Genomic DNA, 22,014 nt, shown 5'->3' with positions numbered 1-22,014 from the left:
CAATGCCGACAAAAGGCAGCCGCCTCTGAGCTGCATCCCACGTTTGGGCCAAGTGAAAATCAGCCAAAAAGGTACAAAAACCAAAGGGAGGACTGTAAGACTGTAAAATATCAGAAATTATTATTTAAATGTACTGCGACAACAACTGGCAGAGACAACCTGGAATCGATAAGAAAACCAAACATCAAAGGAGTAGTAACAGATGAAAACAACGAACTGATAAGTTCTCTTCAAGAAGTAAACATAGTTTAAAATTATACAATTGTAGAGCAGTATTAGTTTTAAGTAATTAACCAATCAATGCTGAAAAGTTTTGTGAATAGTGTATTAATTATAAGGTTTAACATAGAAGCACAAGGAAAATTAAAAAAAAAACATAATTAAACAAAATTTAACATTTTTTTTTAATTAAACCCATGTTTTCTTAAAGATATTGCTTACCAGTTAACTGCTTCTTAAAATATGTTTTGGCTTCATGGATTTAATTTCGAAGAATTTCATATTTTAAACCTAGTTAAATTTTGTAAAATAATATTACTTATATATTATGTATATGGTAATTTTAATAAAATTACAATTAAAAAAAAATTTTTTTTGTGTTTATGTAAATGAGCTTATTATTATACTTTGCGAGTTATTATTTTTTTAACCATATAGCTTGAATAAGTATTTATTAAAATTTAACCAAATTGTATTTTGATTTTCTGTATTATTTAAAATCTATCTAGTTAGGGTATTAAAACATGCTCCCTTTCCTCAACTCTACTCTATTCAATATGAAATAATAGGAGCTACTACTATTCTGAGTCAGCCTCAACTCCACCTCGTCGGCTCATTAATGTGTATCTCAATTATTGAACACTATAAATATTTGGGCTACCTGTCGATATGGCCGGGCCAACGGCAACAAAAAGCAGAGGCTACTTAAGAGATCTCCGATCCCTGGACATATAACCCCTCTCCAAGACCCCAATAGTCATCATCATCATCATCATCATCACATAGTGGTATTTAAATAAACGTGTCCCAGGTCCGCGGCATTGGCTGGATTTTTCTTTTGATTTCGGAAAAGTTGCTGTATTTTATAATAAGCCTGCCGTGTATTTCTCATAATCATAAATATTTTTGTACCCCTTAACAGATGGGGTCCCATTTGACCGCGGTCTTTCAGGCGAAGTCAGTGCCTCACTTTTGTTGTCGTTTGCCCAGAGACTCTGTTTTTTATGCCCCAAAAGGTTCGGGATTTTTATTATTATTATTAGTATTGGTATTAGGGCTCCATGTGCATTCTGCCCAAATTATATTGCTCTGAACGGAATCATAATGATAATGCTGATGTGTTGATGAGGTGCCGTTTGGTCTTCGATCTGGGCATAAGTAATATGGAGCGTGGTTTTGCTCGATGACAGAGCCGAGAAGGGCTTATAAATGCTGGCCATAAAGAGTTTATTGACGGATTTTGGTCGAGGAAATATAAGGTGAGAGTTTGTTAATAAATGAAAAAGTTTCTCCACCCTCAGCAAATCGATGTATACGTACCTCGGTAAAGACTAATGTGTTTTGGCATAATTATCGATGTATAAAACATTTTGGTTTTGACCTCTCTTTAAAGTAGTACATAAATTTATATTAAATTCTATCTCTATATCTATCACATTTCTGAATACTAATATTGACATATATCACAAAGATCTATTATGTCCTTAAACCTATCTTCAAAGTTACCTTGGAGTTTATAAACTATTTGAAACACCCCCTTGTTTCATTACAATCTGCAATCTTCAACTAATCTTCAACTAAAACTTTGGCCACATAACTTTCAGGCCGTTTCCCTGGGCGGTGGCGGTCACCACCCCCTCGGGGTCACCAACGGTAATTGTAATTGAAATTGTAGCCTTGCTTGGGCGGATTTGAATTGCCATAATGACGAATGCTCGGCTATTCATATGTCTGCCTGGCCATACAAACATTTTCCCCCAGCGAGATGTGTAACGTAAGGATATCGCCCAAGGGGCCAGAAGGAGCACATCATTAGCCAAGTTACCAAGTAACTTAGTAACCATGGAGCACACTTGAGGTCGAAGGCTGAGAAGACCGAGAGGCGAGTATAGCATTTTGCGGGCTCGTGTGTCAAATTGAGTGTCAACTGGCAATTTGGGCACCACACTGCATTTCGCCCCCGAAGCGTTGGCACAAAAGTCAAGTGTCATGTTTATCATAAGCCTATTAAAGCAGCTTTCTGGCCTCTTTTCCTTTTCCTCAGATTAAGCTGTTTTTCCTCTGTCGGGGAAGCTAAAAGTAACATAAATAAGCATAAGCTCAATTTTAAAATATTTTTATGACATTTACAATCACAAAATGTCAATATGTCACTCAGTGCACTTGGAGAAATGTGATTTAATTTGTTCAGTAAAATGTTACAAAACATTTGTGCATCACTATAAAGAAGTTTCTGATTTATTTATTATTTAAAAACATAAATTCTTGTTTACTATCTCAAAAAAATTTTTTTGTTTTGTATTACATTACAATTTTGCTACAATTTTAAAAAGTTTCTTATTGTGAATTTTTTTAACCACTAATTCTAGTAAACTATCTTCATTGAAATTATTTTTATTGTTATCAGTTTAATTTTATATGTAAACATTAAAAAACATATAAAGAGTAACAAGTACATGATTAATGTTAAATACATTTTAATAATACATAAAAAGTAATTTAATTTTTAAACTTTTTTGTGAGAAAGGCCATATATTTTTGGAGTGCATTGGTGTACCCCTTTTGATCGGGTGACACAGCTGCTCGGTTTTTTTTTGGGTAAAGTCAAGCAGAGGGTCCTGACCACTTGCCCCTTCTCGCTCTCACTCGCAATGGCAACATATAGTGCCCTCTCACTCACTGTGGTTGTGAACATATCACATTTCAAAGCCTACTAATTTAACAATATTCTCATTAATGCGAACACGGCAAAGGGGCGGGAATCATCGATTGGGACTAGTAATCCGCATTTTGTTACAATTTACTGCCTCATACCCTCTTTCTGACTCTCTCGAACACTATTTACCCATCTCTTTCGCTCTGTTTGTTGTAGCGATTTTCAACAGATATCTTCGAAAGAAACAACATAATCAGGGAATCGGAATCGGAAACTGAGTACAAATTCCAAATGCGAATCCGAGATCGGAGGGTTGTTTGCCTTGAAAATTAGAAAATCGTTACAAATATCCGTCTGTGTGTGATTTTTCTTTTATTGTTATTTTGCACATTTGTCTGCTGTTTTCCTGCTGGGCTTGTTTGAACAAGTTTGCGTATAAATATTATATATGTATTTGCCCATCAGCTTATCTCCGATCGTAACTCGATACATTTTTACATATTACCGAAGGATGGCGGCAAACGGCAGAAAAACAAGAAGGTTGGAAAACAACACCCTACTCCCTGGGGTATTATGTTCTATAATCCGCCTGATTCATATATACCCCTTCGTATCGCAACTTTTCAGGGGAGCGAGCGCATTGGCCATTGCAAAAAATGTGGTCAGCAAGCTTAATTGTTGTAGGCACAACTATGCAAATTACTGATGAAAAAGAGAAGGCCTATCAAGATCCTTTGACTCGCTATGACATGATATATTGAATTGCCTTAAAACAAATAATTTGAACAACAATTTGTACAAATAAATTCCTTCCTAAAAAATACATTATTTTTGTAATGGAAAATCCGAAAAATAAACACAGGAAAATACTAGCTATTGTTTTCAAGAGATGGATATAGTTCCATAAAGTAAATAATTTTGTTGTACGAAATTATAAGGACAAACTCTTCAGATGACGTTTTGTAGTCAGAATCCTATAGGTAAACGTAGTTGTATGATTGTTTTAATTACCAAATATTTAATACATATTAAAAGAATATAATAATATTTTATCAATTAAAAAATTTGATCTAAATATAATTTTGATTTTAATCCCAAAACAAACCAGAGAAAATGGCTTCGGTTAAGCACTCTGCTTAGTCGGTACAAAGTAATACGATTTATGATCGTTCTCCGATTTCTCCCCTTTCCCAACAGTAGCTTTGAAACCTTATTGAGAACCTTTTTCAACGGCTTCCCTACCCCCCAATATAAAAAAATTTCTTACAATGTTGCATGTGTTGAAGCGTGTGTTGTGTTCGCTGGCTGCATTTGAAAATTTTCAATTAAAATTGAACGTGATTGAAAATGATGAAAGTGCGAAGTGGCAAAAACCAATTTCTCAGCACAGTGCGCGATAATTGCAAGCAACTACGAGATACTACAACGGGTACCTCCGATTTTTGCCCCCGACTGTTGTGGGATGCGCTGCCAAATGTTGGTGCCGCATAATACAAAACTTTATTTATGGCAAAGCAGTGGCAGGCAGCAAGCTGCCTGTATCCGTATCTTTTTACACTGAGAAAAAATGGCAATTTTAAATATATACAAAATATAAACTGGTTAATATATTGCAGAAAATTGGTAAATTCAAGTTGAAGAAGTTTTGCAGTTTTGTCTTACTTAAATAACCCAATATAGACTTGCATAATGTTATTATAAAATAAATGTTGTATCCCAAATAATATTCAATTATTGAAGTATCGATTTAGAATTTTATACAAATTTCAGATCGCTGCATTCGCAAATAATTCGTTTTTAGGGGAGTGGACAAAATTAGTTAATAAACCTCTACACACTTATAATTTGGAGTTAGTTAGCTTAACGACAAAGTATGTTTTGTTTGAAAATGGTTTCAAAGACATTTCAGCATCCTTGAAAGATAGCCCAATTGTGTTCAGTGCATCCTGGCTTGTATCTTCATTTGGCAACAGCACAATTTTCCGCGCAACAAATGAGAGTGTAAATTTGCGTGTAAACACTCGGGTCACCCGCTGACACACGATAGAGGAACTGAGGAGCTGGAAGCCGAGGATCTGCGATCTGCGAATCTGGGAGCAAACCGCTGTGGACTGGACAGGTAAACTAGACTGTGACTGCGACTGCGACTGCCGTTTCCACCGTCGGTAGTCCAAGTCCAAGTCGCAAGTCGCAAGTTGCAAGTCGAAAACGCGGGCGCATGCGCATGCTCACACAGCGCATAAATTTATCGAATCGAATATAAATTATATGCAAGCCAATATCGGCCGAGAGCAGCTCCTTTTGCAGCTTTGCAGGCCAGTAAAAGAGTCTGCTCCCAAACTCTGCGATTCCCGAGACTTTGCCAGTGATAAAAAGGAACTCAGCGTGTCGCCGCGGATGCGTTGATCATTCATTATTTAAGGATTGAAAAGTTAATTAACATTTTTGCCCAGCCAAAAGCTCCGGCGACTGCTCTCCCCTTTTTCGCAGTTGCGATTTACGAGAAGCGGCTTAAAGCCACTTTTTAGACAACTTTTTTGTTTGTGGAATTTTTTTTTCCCGCATTTATTGTGGCTTTTGGCTTGAACAAAATCAAGTTCATGCCTTGATTTGTTGAAAAATAGTGAAAAATTGCTATTGATATTCGCGGAGAGACAGGGAATGTCTGAATTTGTGAAATGTTTTGGTTGTTAGGTAATGTGGCAAGATTTTGAGAGGTGTGATTGGGTTAAAAAGAAAAATTCCAAGTGTTTGCTAATCACACAGAGTATGAAAATATTAATATTCTTTTTTTTTTGTTATGCCTTACTAAAAATAAATACAACCTATGTCGTTGTTTTACAACAATTTTTATTACGAAGACTAGTGCTTGTCAAACAAACTTGCATATAAATATAAAATTAATATAGCTCATAAATATAATATAAAAAAAATTTGTACTTTTATAGATTGTTTGTAAGCACATTAAATACAAAATTTTTTACCCTATTTTTTTGCTAATATACCTGTTGTGATTTCCATATCCTGTCCACAGCTACAAAGTTCTTCTCGCAAAACTTCTGTCAAGCTGTTGTGGAACTCCTTGGGAACGAACCTGTTTGAAAAGTCAACTCAACAGTGCTATGTGAGCTAATCAAGTGCCACTCCTTTTGGCCTCGACTGTTTTCCATGGGAAAATCCACACAAAATGGCTGTGAATAAATCAAAGGCATTCGCAAGCTACCAACAAGCTCAAATCAAATGGGTAAACCAGGCGGCAAATGTGAACCACCCAACTTTCGCTCTCATTTCTCTCCTTCCTATGTATTTTGCACCCGGGATGGGCAATTAAATTAATGTCTTAATCTGCGTTTATGGCAAACACCCCGGAACTACAGTAAACACCCTGTACAGCGACGAATATAAGGCCACTTGGCTGCAAAAGAAGTCAATAGAGCGTAATATAAATCCGTGTAATACCCGAAAGTAAAGAGGGGATGAACATTTGCAGCAGGACATATGGACTGGGACTTGCATATGCCTCGGATTCGGATTCGTATGCGGATTCGGATGCGGATGCGGATTCGAACTCAGATTCTCGATCCCTCGGGGTTGCCTTTTCGGTTAGATTAAGACCTCAGCTCAGGCGAAGGCCCGAGGCGTCTGGTTTCCATTTCAATTTGTTCATCTCCCCGATTTTTTTGCCCTGTAATGTCGTAGCGAATCACAACAGCAACAACAGTCATAAAAAATATAAAAATAGCATCTCCTTAACAGTTATAAAGCCGAACTAATGCCACAACCCCGGGTCCTTTGGGGTGCGAAATCCCAAATATTATTTTATTTATTTGAATCTCAATGCAGCAATACATCAACTGAAACAAAAGCACTGGTACGAAAGTAATTCCCAATTGTGTGGAACCAAGGGAAACTTTATAGTTAGAGTAAAAGAGATGGAGAACAGGTAAGACGGAGAGGAAAAATAGTGAATCAAATGCTGTTCAAGTGGAAAACACAAAGCTAAATAGATAGGGTATTCAGTTGAGTTCAAAAGCTCATAAATTGTCGTTCTCGATTTTAGGCAATCAAAAGCGTTACAGTGGAGCATGGGATAATACAGAAAATAATTATTTATAGGTGTTCCGAAATGTTTTAGTTTAAGTTTTTTAATTTATTTAAAAAGTGTGTTTCGGATTAATTATAGTTAAATTTTAAATTATACCTTAACTTTTTGAGCAGAAAAACAAGAATAGATTCGTAGAACCAATTCAATTTTTTCCAAAATCTCACTGTGGCCTGTTGAACAGAAACAGAAATAATAAAAGTAAATAAAATAAAAAATGCATGCTGATGAGCATGATTGTACGGAACTTACGAGCGAAGGACCCAGGACATACGGAAACAATAATCCATAAATGTAAACATCACGTCGACATGGCACAGTCACAGTCACAGTCATAATCGAAAGCCCAAGAAGACCAGTTTTTTGGAAAGGGGAGGAATACACTATACGTATGTATATGTTTTGGGGGTAAGGAAAGCGTAGCTGATTTTGTTGTATTATAAACACAAATAAATAAAGGACGAGAGACGGGTGTTTTGCAGGATGTGCGATCGCGAGAGTGAGGCAAACGAGGCAGAAACACGAAATCGTCCGTCGTCCTCAAAACTTCATCCTTCATCCTGCGGCTGCGGCGGCTGACGACCAACAATGGCTGCGATGACAGCCCAGCCTAAATGTCGGGCTGGCATTAAATATAAAGGGTGCCCAGGATGTTCAGGATGTTCAGGATATCCAGGACACACACAGGATACCCACACACACACAGCCACAAACGCGTAATTAGGAATGGCATTCTCCATTTCATTTAACCCGCGCAATTGTGATTTTCAGGGTGCTCCGACTGACTACTCGGATCCATTGGGAAACCACCACCTTTGCACCACCTTTTGCACCACCTTTTGCACCACCCTGGCCACAGTCACAGTTGCCATTGTTCAGCCGTATGTTAGGACGTGCTAAATATGGGAGTGTCCTTGTCATTTATATGTCGCAATGTCGCCCGCTCCAGATCACATTTAATACACGGCGAAAAAAGTATAACCACATTAGTTTTAATTTTGTTGTCTTGTCTTGTTGTCTAATTGTCTTTATAATTTTAATATTATAAGACAATTTTATTTGCTAGCTGTGTAAAAATATTTATTTAAAATTGAATATAATTGATACTTAATGGCACTTATTTTTGATTAAATATTTTGTATATTTGTGAATATATAGTCTATAATGGAAATTGTAAGTAATTTAAGTAATTTTTTATATCATTAATAAAATTGTGTTTAACACACGTCGAAAAGTGTATTAGCACATAAGTTTTACTTTTACTTCCAACCAATTCAAATTTATTTCTAAATTCAGCACATTCTGAATTAATAAATTTAATATTACAATCCCATTGCATTTCCTTCCAGTTCAAAACGATTTTTAATAATTACTACTTTGAAAAACCTTTTTTTGTTGTATTGAAGATTGTAAATGAAGTTTACCTTGAAATGAATTTTTGATTCATCTGGCTATATCATACCATTTTTACCATACTTTTAAAATAAATAGCACCTCAAATTAAATTAACGTTTTTTTATACTATATTTTTCTCTAGGTGTCATCGGCCATCCCGTCGCATCCTCGTCATGAGAATAAATATGGCCATAAATGAAATTAATACATTACGCATTGCATTCCTCCTCCTTTTCGATCCTCCAGATTCTTTCGCTTGTTCACACATTGTCCTGACTCATGAATATTTAAACGTTAAAGCATTTGATTTATGGAGTTCTCCCTTTTGGAAATCAAATTTCACATCTATCTGTTGAAGCGCCGCTTGCCAACAAGGAATCGAAAAAACAATAAAACATTTTAGGCGTTGCCCAGGCGAACTAAAAACCATTTTGATCTTGGACATATTTGGCTTCTTTTTTTTTTTTGGTAGTTAAGAAAAAGGGAATTGGAACGCGCGCGCGCGAAATGCACAAATAAAACATGGAAATTGGACATGTTTTTGTGTTGTGCCGCTGCCGTGTTCATTGGCCACAAAGACTCTGAGATTCAGATTAAGATTCGTATTTGGATTCAACCAGAGCCAGGTATCCAATTGCCACTCGCAGTTAAGCGTTTCGACATGGGCAGTCAACAGCGAAAACAGCACGAACAGTGGTAATATTTTAAAACTTAAGTTAACATGGCAACGTAAAATGTTTCCACTCAATAAAGAAATGCACAAATTATCTGTTTAGCTTACTTTTATATATAATTAAGCTCACTGCTTTAATAAATTTATTTATTTAAATGGAAAACTTAAACATATGCTGCGTATTTAAATTTAACTAAGCTTCTTCAATATTTTCCGATTAAATTATATTTTAAATGAGTTGAGTTTAAAAAAGAGTTCATAAATTACTTAATCAATATGTAATGGCCTATTAAATGATTTACATAAATTTATATAAATTGCATTTATATTAAAACGATTTAAATAGTTTTAAAATTTATAACACTTTTCTAAGTTATATATATATATATATGTATATATAATAAAGACCTCCAGAATAAATTCGTTTTAAATTAGTTGTGATCCAAAAAAGTTTTAAATTACCTAATCAATTTAAACTATAAACTTTTAAACTATTCAACATTGCAAACTATATCTGACAGTTCTATTTTAACTATATTAATAATTTCAATAATTTCAGCACTTTTTATAAGTTCTTAAATATATATTCCCAAGAAAGTCCCAATTTGGACCCACTGTGCCGCGGCTTTGGGTCTTGTGCTGTTCGACACAAAAGCCCACAAGCAACCAAGTTGAGCGGAACACGAATTTAGTATCGAATTACGAAAATATTTTGCTAACAACAATTAGTTAACTCTCTCGTTAATTAACACGTCTGCAGTTTGGAATCTGTGTTGACAGTTCGGAGATGAAAAAAAAATAAACGAGGAGAAGTAAGTGTATCTCAAAGATTGCTGCTGCGTTCTGTATCTGGAAAATTTCTCGCTACGAAATTCGTTTTGCGCGGCCAACAAACAGTTGAATGTCTTGCAACTATTTAATTAAATCAATAGGGTCAAGTGGTAAATATTTTGACCCGCGTCTGATTAGTGAAGAAAGGCCCCCGGGGGCAGACAAAAGCAAACGATCCAGACCCGCATGCTCCATCCGATCTGATATTTTCTGATCTTTTCTGATCTGGAGCGGAGCTCCAACCGCGAGAGATCTCAAATGATGATGATCATCTTGCAGGCAAAACTTCTGCTGTCGTCTGCCGTGCCACAAATTCATTCGCTTAATTGAATGAATGGCGTTTTAAACGGGAAATTAAGCGCATGACTTGGGATGACTCGACTTTGCCGGATAGTACTATATATGTATATATACCTCCAGTTTGCCAGGAGTTCGGGTTCGTATTCGTATTCGGGTTGGGGTTCAATTGTCAATTAAACGGAAGCAGCGTTTCTTCTCAACTTTGACTCGGCATTTTCTTGGGAAGCTGCTTTTTTCTGCTTGTTTCGATCCCGCTGATGTGAGCCACTTGTGTGGCACATTTGCCCAACAGCTAACAAGGTACTTGACAAGGTCGACTGCGGCGAGGGTCTGGAGAAAAAAAAAGGGGGAGGGATCCGAAAAGGGGCAGGGAGTCACCCCCAACGACAGGGCAAAGTTCAGCTGCCGTGACCAAAAAAGGTCCTCGGAGGTTTTCTCATCAAAGGGTAAAAGTAAGACTATCAACTACCCAGTAATATTAAAGATGTTAGCTAAATTTTGTTTTTATTTTATAATTAACATAAAAGTGGCTTCGCAATAGGTAAAAAATACAAGAATGTTGTTTAATAATTTTAAAAATTGTATTATTGATCACAGTATGAACATACCCACAAAGTATAAATATGTATTTACCAATCAATGGAATATACAAGTAAAGATTAAAGATTTATCAAAACTAAAAAAATATTTATTTATAACTATTCATATTCATAGGTTGAAAAGTAGGCTTTGCAATGGGTAAAACTTTTTGAGAATTTTATTTACTAATCTAAGAAACTTATTTATGGATTACCAAAAGTTCCCACAGTCCGCACATACCCCTCATTAGATTCAAAAAGCGGCAATGAGCACCAAAAACAAAGTCAACAAGGCAACGCCGTTCGACCTGGATGTGAAAGGCAAATGGCATTTGGCTGGGACGACGTTGTGTGCCTCTGAATTCTGAATTTGTGGCTGCGACTGTGGCAGACACTTAACTTCAATTGAAATCAGTCAATTGGAATCAATGAGTCCATTTCGTCTGTTTCCCAACACCGTAAAATGGACGAGGCCAACAACGGTATTGAAACAAACGTTTTTGTTTCACACACACACAAAAAAAAAAAAAAAACAGGAGAAGATATAGGGAAGTTGGAAGGAGGAATCGAATTTATGCGCCTTTTTAAGTGCTCAAGTGTTTTGTTGGCTAACGAAATGCACCGGAAAGCTTTCCCAGGAAATTACGGAAAAAGGATATTGGGATTGCGGATATACTTGGGCAGCTGCAAGTGTCTCCCGTTCCCAAAGTCATTTACTTGCACAACAACCACAATTGTTTTGCCTATGAAAATATTATCCTTATTTTTTTTTTTGTTCGCCTCGAATTACCCATGGATTTATTGGCCAACTTCTGTCCATCTGCCGAGATTAAGAAAATGCATGGTGTATTCTTACGGCTGATCCCTTGACCTTTTCTGCTGCAGATGTGTCCTAGATAAATGTTGAAAAACATTGGGCAACATTGCTAGTTGCAATTTTTACTTTTCTTTTTTTGGCATAATCCCCAAGGAGTGAGTTATCCTCTAAATGGGAGAGCAGTTCATTGGATTGAGGCCATTCAGTAAGTGATATTTTGCGGGAAAGGTTGGTGCGGTTGCAAAAAGTAGATTATCAAGCGATCCAATTGTTGTCTAATATGTCTAACCTTCAATAGAAAAGTAGATCATTGGATCTTCAAGTGTTGGGTTAACATCTTACAAAGGGTAGAGGGTATTACGTGATACTCATGGGTTAATAATACGTAAGTGCCAATCATGGTACAATGGAATGGTTGGGATATGAGTTGCAACAATGAAAGACAAGAAACAATAGCTATTTTTAGCATACTTGATATATTTATATTATATATTATATTATTTAGGTCATTATGTTAAAATTAAATATATATTACTAAAATGTATAGCTACTTCGTAAGTGTTTTTAAATGAAATAAATGAAACAATAGCTATTATAAACATAGTTGACATAATATATTATTATTAGACATTATGTTAAATTTATATATATCTTACTAAAATGTAATCTTACATTCCAAGTGGTTTAAAAACAGAAAATTATTGCTCTCCTTTATATAAAACTTAAGAATTGGGGAAAACATTTCTTACTTTCTTTATTTTATTTATATTAACATATTTTTAAGGCATTAACAAGTCTTTTTAAGTTGTAATTAATAATCTAAAGTATTATGCCCATAAAAAAAGGTAGGACAACTGCCATTCCAATTTCCTTACTGGTCTTAAGCATCAAGTCACGCCCTCAACGACGTCCACACCCCCAAAAATCAACATCGTGAGCAAAGGAAAAAAATGTATAAAACAAAAACGAAAAAACACAAAACATGCAAAGATAAAACCACATTAAAAGCGGCAGCCGCCAAAGTCATGAATTACAATGCTTAAAATCGCTCATTAGGAACTAAAAATTTGTAAACTTAAGGCGATAAAGATCTGCTCGAAAGCAGCGACAGTCAGACATGGCTAAAGCGAACAATGGATATGGTAAAAATAGAGGCAGGCGAAGAAAGAGCGTGTGGAAATAATTTGGTTACAATTAAATAACAAAAGAATTTGTTTGGCAACTCTTGTGCGCTTTTTGGCCAACAACGTATGCCCCATTATGGCCACCACCTGCCCCGCCCCTTTGAACCTCCGCCCCCCTTTAGGCGGCATTACAAAGTACCCCACCCAATATAAGCATTTCCAATGGCATTGTCCAATTGTTAGGGCTCAGCTTCAGCTGTCCCGCTCCAGATTAAGCTGCGACTATAATTAAGAGCGGAACGGGTCAGCAAAGGAGTGGAAATTGCGGGGAATGGGCAACTGTTTACCATAACAATGAGCTGGTTGCAGGGGAAAACACCTTTGGATACACAGCGAAAAATCTAAGGCACAAAGTTGAATTGAATTTTAAAAAGAAAAAAAGTGTATTACCATTATTCAATTAAAAATTGTGGGTATACAAATTTATTAAGCTTCTAAAAAGAAAGAAAATGCTTATTTATATTTATTTATTTATTTATTTTAATACTGGAGAGTTAAATTACGTTTAATTCGAATCACTTTTTGTAATCTTATTCTTTAGACAGATATTTTATTTAAAAAATTGGTCTAAATTATGCACAGACGTTAAATATATTGTTTTTAAAACAATCTAAAAACGAATGTACAAGAATGTTAAAAAATTGCACTTCAGAGTTTATTTGTTCTCCTGTTATTCCTAACTTGTTTGTTGGCAAAGCAACATTTTTTTTTGTATAGTTTAAAATTACTTATTACAATAAAACGAAGAGTAGTATTATTGTTTTCTGTGCATCTGCAAGAAAGAAAAACTTTTGTCGCTGGCCTGGTCAGGTGTTAATGTCTGTGTTTATGGCCCAAGTGAATAGAGCCGACTCCTATACACTATGTGAGGTGTGCAATTATCGTCATTAGTCCCCCTCCCCCGTCCAATTCTCCCCGTCTTTGATCCAACATTGTTCTTCTGACGTTTGCCGCTTTAGTTGCGGCTTGTTGTGTATCGATGTTGCATGCTATAATTTTGAAAATAATAAAATGATTTCTTCATGCCAGTCACAGTTGTGCTGCACACACACAGCACACACGTCATAATCATCCCAAAGACCCAAACCCCATCGCCTTCGTCATTATGCTGATGATCATCGGTCTCGCCTCATCCAATTATTACAGTTTAGCCATGCCACAAGTCAAACAAAAGATCCCAGGGCTGTCAGATGTTCTCCTCTTCTCGTTGGTTTTTTAAAGGTTACCCAAAAAAATGGGGTTGAGTGGGTTCCTTTCGGTGGTTGCCTGAGGACCCGAGGTGTTAATGAGTGGGTTACAAAATTGGAGGGTTGCGCGATAGGATATCACTAAGAAATTTTTTACAAACAAAAAAAATATTTCAAAAGTATGTAAACCGCTGTTGTAAATTATAATTCTAACAAAATTATATTCAAGGATTATAGTAACAAAGCAAATATTACTTTGAAATAAAAAGCTTTGATATCGTTGTATATAAAGGTTTAACTTGATAAGATTCGGATGAAGAATTAAAAAAAATTAACGTCATTGGGTCAGAATTAAATCAGAACTATGGTTTAATATGCATTATCTTTAAATTTAAATTAAATATTTAAATATTTAAATTAAATATTGGGAAAAGCTCAAACAAATAAGCCATAGGTACTTAAAATAACCTTAAAACAGCAATGAAAGAAAATCAAAGCGATATGTGTTTAAATTGAGCACAAAATACTTTGATTTAACACATATCTTTTGGTTGATGTGTAGCTCAAGATATAGATAAGATAATAATCTTGTTTATTTTATTTACCTCAAAATTTATATAAAATGGAAAAAGAATGATAAAAATAACTATCTATATTATATATTTATTTGCTGACTCTCCGCTAGGAAATGGAACCACTGACATATTTTAACCTCTTTCCATTGCAACACTTTGTACATTATTAACTCCTACTCGTCTAATGGGCTAATCAAGCGTATTACAAGACCCGCAACAAACTGGCGCCACATTCATTCAATCTAAATCAGAGTTTAGCGCAATTCTCGGCGCTCTTTGCGACATAAAGTTTCTTGAACTTAGGCCTCAGCATCAGACACACGAAACATACAAAAATACGATGGATCTGTGCGAGTTAATTGAGTCAACTGTGAGTGCCTGTGCCTTCATGCGATTGTGAGCGGGAATCGTCTGAATGTAGGGATAATTCGACCGAGATGTTTACACAGACAATAATCCGTCGCGCAAGGCGAATAAATTGAAAGAAATGGGGAAATGTGGGGGAATTCTGGGGGAAATCTGGGGGGATGTCTGGCGAAACCTCCTGAGAGAGAGATTTACGTGGAAAAGAGACAAACAAATAAATTTACTTTGATTGAATAATGGTCGCGTAATTGGCAACTTGAATGAAATTGAGTAGCAGGCAAAACGCAATTGAAAACTGTAACAACAAATGCAGTTCGCAGGAATACGAGTAGTAGCAGAGTATTAACTAAGTGAATTGGATAATCTCATTCGCATTCCCAATCCCATTTCGCAGTCTAAGATTTCTGCGCCTCAATTGAAATGTGCAACTGAGAAATGTCAGCCGGCAATTGTCGTCTAGATGGATGCGAATATCACGCATACGCCCCGTAAGGTGCAGTTGCACAATCGCAGTTTGTTAACCCCAAAGCCAAACGATGAATCACCACCTTGATTGTGATTATGGGTATGGGTTTGGGTAACTGAAAGATCGAACTGCAGTCAAGGTGCGCCAGACAGCGACTAAGAAAAATGGGTGGTTATTAGCCAAACAATATTTACCGATTTTAATTTCATCTAATAAATATGAGTTGGCGCCATAATCTAAAATAACAACACACTGTAATTTACTTCAAACACAATAACCTTCAATACACCATAGCCTTCAATAAATAATGTAAATGAATTTTCTTAGAAAAAATATTTATAGCTGAAATTCTAACAGAACTACACTGATAAAAAAGTGGTAAATCCAAATAAAATAACAAATTTTAAGTCGTCAGTCAACGAACTATCTTTAAGCTACTCTCAATTCTCTTTCTTTTAATTTGTCGCAGTGCTTGGAACATGCGCTAAAATTTGATTTGATTTGACACTTGGCAGTGGCTTCTGGCGCTATTTCCACAGCGGCAAATACTGCATACCCATATGCTTATAGGAATATATATGAGTGTGCCTGCCAGTTATTAAGGACTTCCTGTTTATCCGATTGCCGACAAGTTTGTCGCGTCAACAGATTCATTTAGCGGCTACTGCAGTTCAATTTAACACCCGCCGACACAAACAATTCCCAAGCTCCCCCGCAGATCTCATTAATTTTTGTACTTTTGTGTTTTCAATTTTTATTTCAATAGAGTTTTAATTGGTTTCTGTTTTTCGGTGTCTAAATGTACAATAATATATATAAATTAAATAGTGCTTAGTTCTTTGCCTTCAACGCTTAAGTATCGTTAATCATATTACATACATATATCGTAGATATGTGACAACAAGTTACCAACTCTGAAACACCTGTTTCTAAAAACCTTTGCAGGGGTTTTGAAATTTGGTTTTAAAGGGCTTCTGGGCTTGCAGCTAAAGATCAAATTTTATCTGGTGTATGATATGTTTAGTAATAAAAAAAATATAAAGTGCTATCATTAAACAAATTAAAACCTTTTTTCCAATATATATTTTAAAGTAATAATTTTGATTAAGCTATTTTCTGAAGATTTTCAAAACAGGAAAACGTTTTTATTTTTTTAAATTTCCTGAGAACAAAAATACGGCTTTTTAAATTTTCTTTATGAATTTTACTTTATGATTTTTTCGAAATGTATATATTAAGGAATAATTTTAATCGTTTCAAACATATTTAAAAATTTTAAAGATTTTTTACTCTATAATCTTTTGAATCAACTTTTTTATAAACGCTGACATAATTAAACAAAAACAAAGATTTTGTGCTTTCCTTTGGCTTTTAAAATGGTTATTACTACTTTTTGCTGCCCAACTCTGCAAAGGTTTCTATTAAATTCGGTTGACCGAATCTGGTTTCTTCTTTAGCTCCTGTTTTGATTTTCTTTTAATGTTATTTCCCCCCGAGTTTTTCATCTATTTACAAGCGTCTAGCGCCTCAGTCGCGGCTATATCTATGTACAGTGAACACTTATGAACTAGCGAAGCTGCTGCTTCCGTTTCGATTGTTCCGGAGTCCTTAGCTGTTGCGTGAGACGACGGTGACGGGTTTGATGAGGGGGTTCGGTTGTGGCGATGGTCCGGGGGAGTCCCCTCCACCACCGCCCTGCAAGTGACTGGGCGGCGAGAGGGGCGGTGGCTGGGTGGCCACCAGGTGGGCGTGGTGGGGCGAGGCCGCGACCGAAAGTTGCCTTTGATGGGCGGCTAGAGCGGCGGCTGCGGCATGTTGATGCAACAGCTGTTGGTACTGCAATCGCTGGTAGAGTTCACTGCTCGTGGGTGGTGGTGCCACAAAGGGTGGCGGTGGCGGGGGAGGATGTCCTTGGGGTCCCGGAGGTCCTGCTAATCCCGGTGGCATACCCGGCAGTCCTGGTCCACTTTTCGGTGCAAAAGGATTGTAACGCTGGTACATGCTGGCCAGCAAACTTGGCGCCGTCGGCGGATAGGCTAAGAATTGACCAAACTGCGGATAGGCAGCTAGTCCAGGGAACATGGGTCCTATCAGGGATCTCTTAAACGCGGCCAATCTCGATCGGGAAGCGGCCGTTGTCCTCCGCCTCAACTTCCCCGTGGAACCGCCAATGAAAACATCCTCCGCCGAGGGATCCAACATCCAGTAGTTACCCTTGCCAGGATCATCGTAATGCCGGGGCACCTTCACAAAGCATTTGTTTAGACTCAAATTGTGCCTTATGGAGTTCTGCCAGCCCTGTTTGTTGTCCCTGTAGTAGGGATGATTGGTCATTATGTACTCGTAGATGCCATTCAGGGTTAACCTCTTCTCCTGGCTCTGGCGTATGGCCATCATGATCAGGGCATTGTAGCTATATGGCGGCTTCTCGTTACCCTTTTTATCCTTCACCGGCTTGCCATCCGTGGACTTGTTTTCGGCATCGCCATCGGTGGTCTCACCATCACACTCAATGTCCTCCTCCACGAACTCCTCATCCGCTTCCTCCGCATCGCTTTCGTTTTGATTGACAACTGGTGCCGGCGACATGGAGGTCACATCCAAATCAGATTCGGGATCACTTTCCGCCTCCTGGTCCTCGGAACCCCAGGTGCTGACATTTAGATTGTTATTATTATGATTGGATGGGAATTTCGCCGGGGGTTTCTTGTCCACTTCCTCCTCCTCCTCGTCGTCGTCATCGTGATGCTCCAAAGTCTCGGGTAAAATGGCATTAATGGAGAAACTGGACTTCAAATGTGGTGTCCTGGCCATTTTTATGAGATTCGTGAGATTGAGGCCAACGGGATGGGGATTTTGCAGCGGATGCGGATGATGGTGGGTGGTGGGCGGCAGTGGGTGGTGTGGGTGGTGCTGAAAGTGGTGACTATGGCTGCTAATCTCGCTGGACGGCAATCCCTCCTCGATCTTCACCATGTTGCTGAAGGTCAGATGATTTAACAACTCCACATTGCCTTGGAATTTATGGGATTTTTAATATATATTTTTCAGATTAGTTTTTATTTTTTGTTGCTTTCGACAGATCTATTAGGATCTTATTTCTTTATTTCCACCAATTTTTTTGATTTTATGAAGTGCTTTTTCTTCCAGCTTCCAATTTCATTAGTTTTAAGCAGTATTTTCTTTTATCCCTCCAACAAATTGTAATTAAGGCTAATAAAAACAGCCATGATTAAACCAAATTTAGAGGAAAATATTGTTTTATAGTTGGTTTGCTTTTTAATCTTCTGTTGCTTTGTTTATTTAACTTTTAATTCATTTATTTTGGCATTTCCAATTCACTATATTTTCAAATTGGATCTTTCGTTCAGTTTATTCGTTTTACGTTCAGTTTTACCGACGCTCGACGATAATGCAATACACAGCCCACAAAAATATACACGATCTCACGTCCGTTGCTCTGGGGCTTTCAGTGTAGACTAAAAACGAGAATTCCCAATAATTCCCAATCGCAGTCGGTCCGGTTTTTTTGTTTTTTTTTTTTTTTTTGCTGGTGTGTTGAGCAGGCTCTTTAGAGGTGTTATCGGGGGTGGTTCCCGAACCGACCAATCAGCGCTGTGGAACGAACGATAGGTTGTCTCTGTTATACGCACTTAAATTACGTTCTCTCTTTCCCGCTCAGATTTATTTTGTACCATTCGTTTTACTAATTGCCGCCGACATGAAACACGAAAAACGCCGACGCCACGCATACAAATAAACATAAACACGGCTATGGTATATATATAGACCTATATGGCATACCCCATGCCTTATAGAGTGGGTCACCCTTTTCCGGATTGTGGGTTGCATTTTGATACGCTAGGTTTTCGTATACTTATTATTCTCTTTTTTTTTTTTTTTGTTTTTCCCCTTGCTCTTTTATATCGGCAGCTGCCATCGTGTTAATGCATTTCTTGTTTTTACACACAGTTGCCATTATTAATTGTATCTCGGATTTGTTGTTGTTGTTATCGTTTCAGTTACCGTTTGCCCCCGTTAATTTTTCGGCGAGTTTGCAAACTTATGGATGTCGAAAGGGGGTTGCTATTCAGTTAGATATGGACAGAGATTTGTGTGTTGAGATTTGGGATTTTTATATACGTGGCCAGATTTATTTAGAGGTAGTACATTTTAACAGCTGTTTAAAAATAGCATTGGTTTTTATGGCTAGTAAATTTTTTACAATACATTTTTCTTGTCCGCAAACGATAAGCAATTATAAGAAAAATTCCTTACAATATTTGAAAAATTACATTTCATTTATTGCATTTACATTTTAAACATATTTCAGATAATTTCTTTCTTTTGCTAAATCTACAATAAAATTTAGTTCAACGTTTTGTGCTGCACAAAAAAACACTTAACCAATAAACATTTATAAATTATAATAAAAATATTAGAGTTCATAATTTTTTTTGTTTTTTAAATTTTAAAAAAAATTTAAGTCTTTAATACATTTGTTATTATTTTACAGAATTTTCGAAATCATAATGGAGGCAATTGATCCACTTTAGAAACAACTGTAAAAAGTAGTCTCGACCTAATCAAATTCCATATTTCCCCAAGGAGCAACTTTTGAACTACAGGGCAAATCAAAAACGTTCTGACAATTAAATGTAATTTGGTGCAATCAATTTCCACGAAGGAATTTTCCAGAACGCCTGCAAAAGTCGGATGGCAGCTGCTTACATTCGCATGAGCCACGAAACACATGCCACATGACCGGCCAACAAAGACCCCATGGCAATGTCTACATCCATATGTCTATATGGTAACCCCTCCCTAACCGAACTCAAAATCGAAATCATTGCTGTAATCATAATAATTGTTTTCACAAATTGGGGGCGTGCACTCGTCGGCCGTGCGATTGGATCCCAAAAACACGAGTGTGTCGAGTTAAAAACATGTTTTACCTGAACGAAAACCATAAAAAAAAGCCGAAGACCAAGACGACGACGCCATGTTTGTATCGGTATCTGGTTTTTGGGTGTATCTGTATCTTTGTGTGTGTTTGGCCACAACTTATTGGATAACCGAGTGGAGACATGCGCTCTTTTTGCTTGGAGAATGGGGAATTCTCCCAGAGAAACAAAAAAATAAAGATACAAAATGGCGCCCAACTGTCTTCAATTGATTTTTTGTAGTCCCATTATATTCTCAGTATTTCAATTAAATTATTCATCATTGTATTTTCTGCGTTGGGTAATTGTTTTGGCTGCTTTGCATACAACTTTGAAAATTAATGGGCTGTTATTAAATAATAGGGGATACCACAGCCTGGTAATTATAGGTTTCTTTTGAAATTGTATGTTTGCTCTAAATACATAATAAAGATGTTTGGAAGAAGGGAAGACACTTTCTAATATTTTATTAATTATGTTATTATACTATGATATGCTAGGCTTATACTTACAAATATATAATTTCTAAAGGAAATGAGGGTGCTATTCATTATTGATTACAAGAATACTAAGGGAACATTTTAAATAAATTATTTTGTGATGGAAATAAATTAAATTATATTTTTAAAATAGTTTTAAAGATTAAAGATTAATATAACTCAAACGATCAATCATCATCCCACTCCCTTTGGTTAAGCAAATAAATAAAAAATTGTGTTTACTTTTATGCGATTCATCTTACCGATTTGCCGCTTAAAATTTCAGAAGCAAAATAAGCAGCAGCCAAATCCTTTTCGAAAATATTCAAAATATCAACAATCGAAAACAAACAAACCGACTTAGAAGTTCCCGACAATCGGTAGTCCGGAAACTACAGAGCGTAATTACCCCGGACAAACAAAAACCCATGAAAAACGAGCCACGAAGCGAAAAAAAAACCAACTTGTCATTGATCAAAACGCTGAAAAGGAGACAGATTTCAGCGCAACCAGCTACCAAAAGGGATTTATGTTTCAGGATCTCTCGGATTTATAACCCATTCGGAGATGGGGGCGAGAGTACTTTACTAATCAGCCAGATTTATAGCAGGCATTTAGTTTTGTTCCAGCCCGAAGTTTTCCGATATTTTGGGCAGAAATAAATCCGCGACGCTTAACCCTTTAGGAAAATTCAACCCGTTCTCGGCCGTAAAGTTGCCACGCCCCGTGGAGAAACGCCTACGCGCAAGTCCTTCCGGGTATATACATCTAGCGGCCTTATTTTGATAGACTCAATGGCAGTTTAACCGCAGGATTAGCTTGTTTGTCCAACGGATCAGCGCGGTCCATGCAAACAAGGCTCTAAATCGTGGGCCATACCACTACCTGCGGAATCGCCGGGTTTCTGAAGGGGTTAAGGGTCGAGTTGAGCCCAAAAGGATGGCCATTTCCGCTGTTTATATGATCTGTTTACATGGTCGCAGTCAGCAATGGATTCCCAATACAAAACGAAATGTCCTACCTACGCCCAATTCCAACACCCATTCCATTCCAGCTACCGTTTCGAAAGAGTTAAGCAAGGATTAGATCGTTCCTGGTTCGGAGCGAGGACTTAGCTTAGCGCGTATTAATCTCATTTCGTGGACCTCAAGCTGTGTCCTCCTCGTCGATGTCCTTGCTCCTCCCTAATCGCCGTCGCTTAGCCATGCAAATATTTTCAATTTGGCCCTTGGCTCGATTAAAG

General features: G+C 37.0%; 1 protein-coding gene across 1 annotated transcript; it reads right to left on the bottom strand.

Moving 5' to 3' along the window:
- Window positions 1-16,486: 16,486 nt before the first annotated feature.
- On the bottom strand, window positions 16,487-18,815 carry LOC128262789 (fork head domain transcription factor slp2). Its single transcript, XM_052997298.1, has one exon. The coding sequence runs from the start codon at window positions 18,323-18,325 to the stop codon at window positions 16,958-16,960; it is 1,368 nt and encodes a 455-aa protein (XP_052853258.1). The 5' UTR covers window positions 18,326-18,815; the 3' UTR covers window positions 16,487-16,957.
- Between the last annotated feature and the right edge of the window lie 3,199 nt (window positions 18,816-22,014).

Source organism: Drosophila gunungcola, unplaced genomic scaffold, assembly GCF_025200985.1.
Source record: "Drosophila gunungcola strain Sukarami unplaced genomic scaffold, Dgunungcola_SK_2 000001F, whole genome shotgun sequence".
NCBI lineage: Eukaryota > Metazoa > Arthropoda > Insecta > Diptera > Drosophilidae > Drosophila > Drosophila gunungcola.
This window is presented reverse-complemented; position numbering and strand designations above follow the sequence as displayed.

What these genes read in the sequence shown, in the direction of transcription:
- LOC128262789 (XM_052997298.1), bottom strand. Translation starts at nt 18,325, where the DNA reads ATGGTGAAGATCGAGGAGGGATTGCCGTCCAGCGAGATTAGCAGCCAT.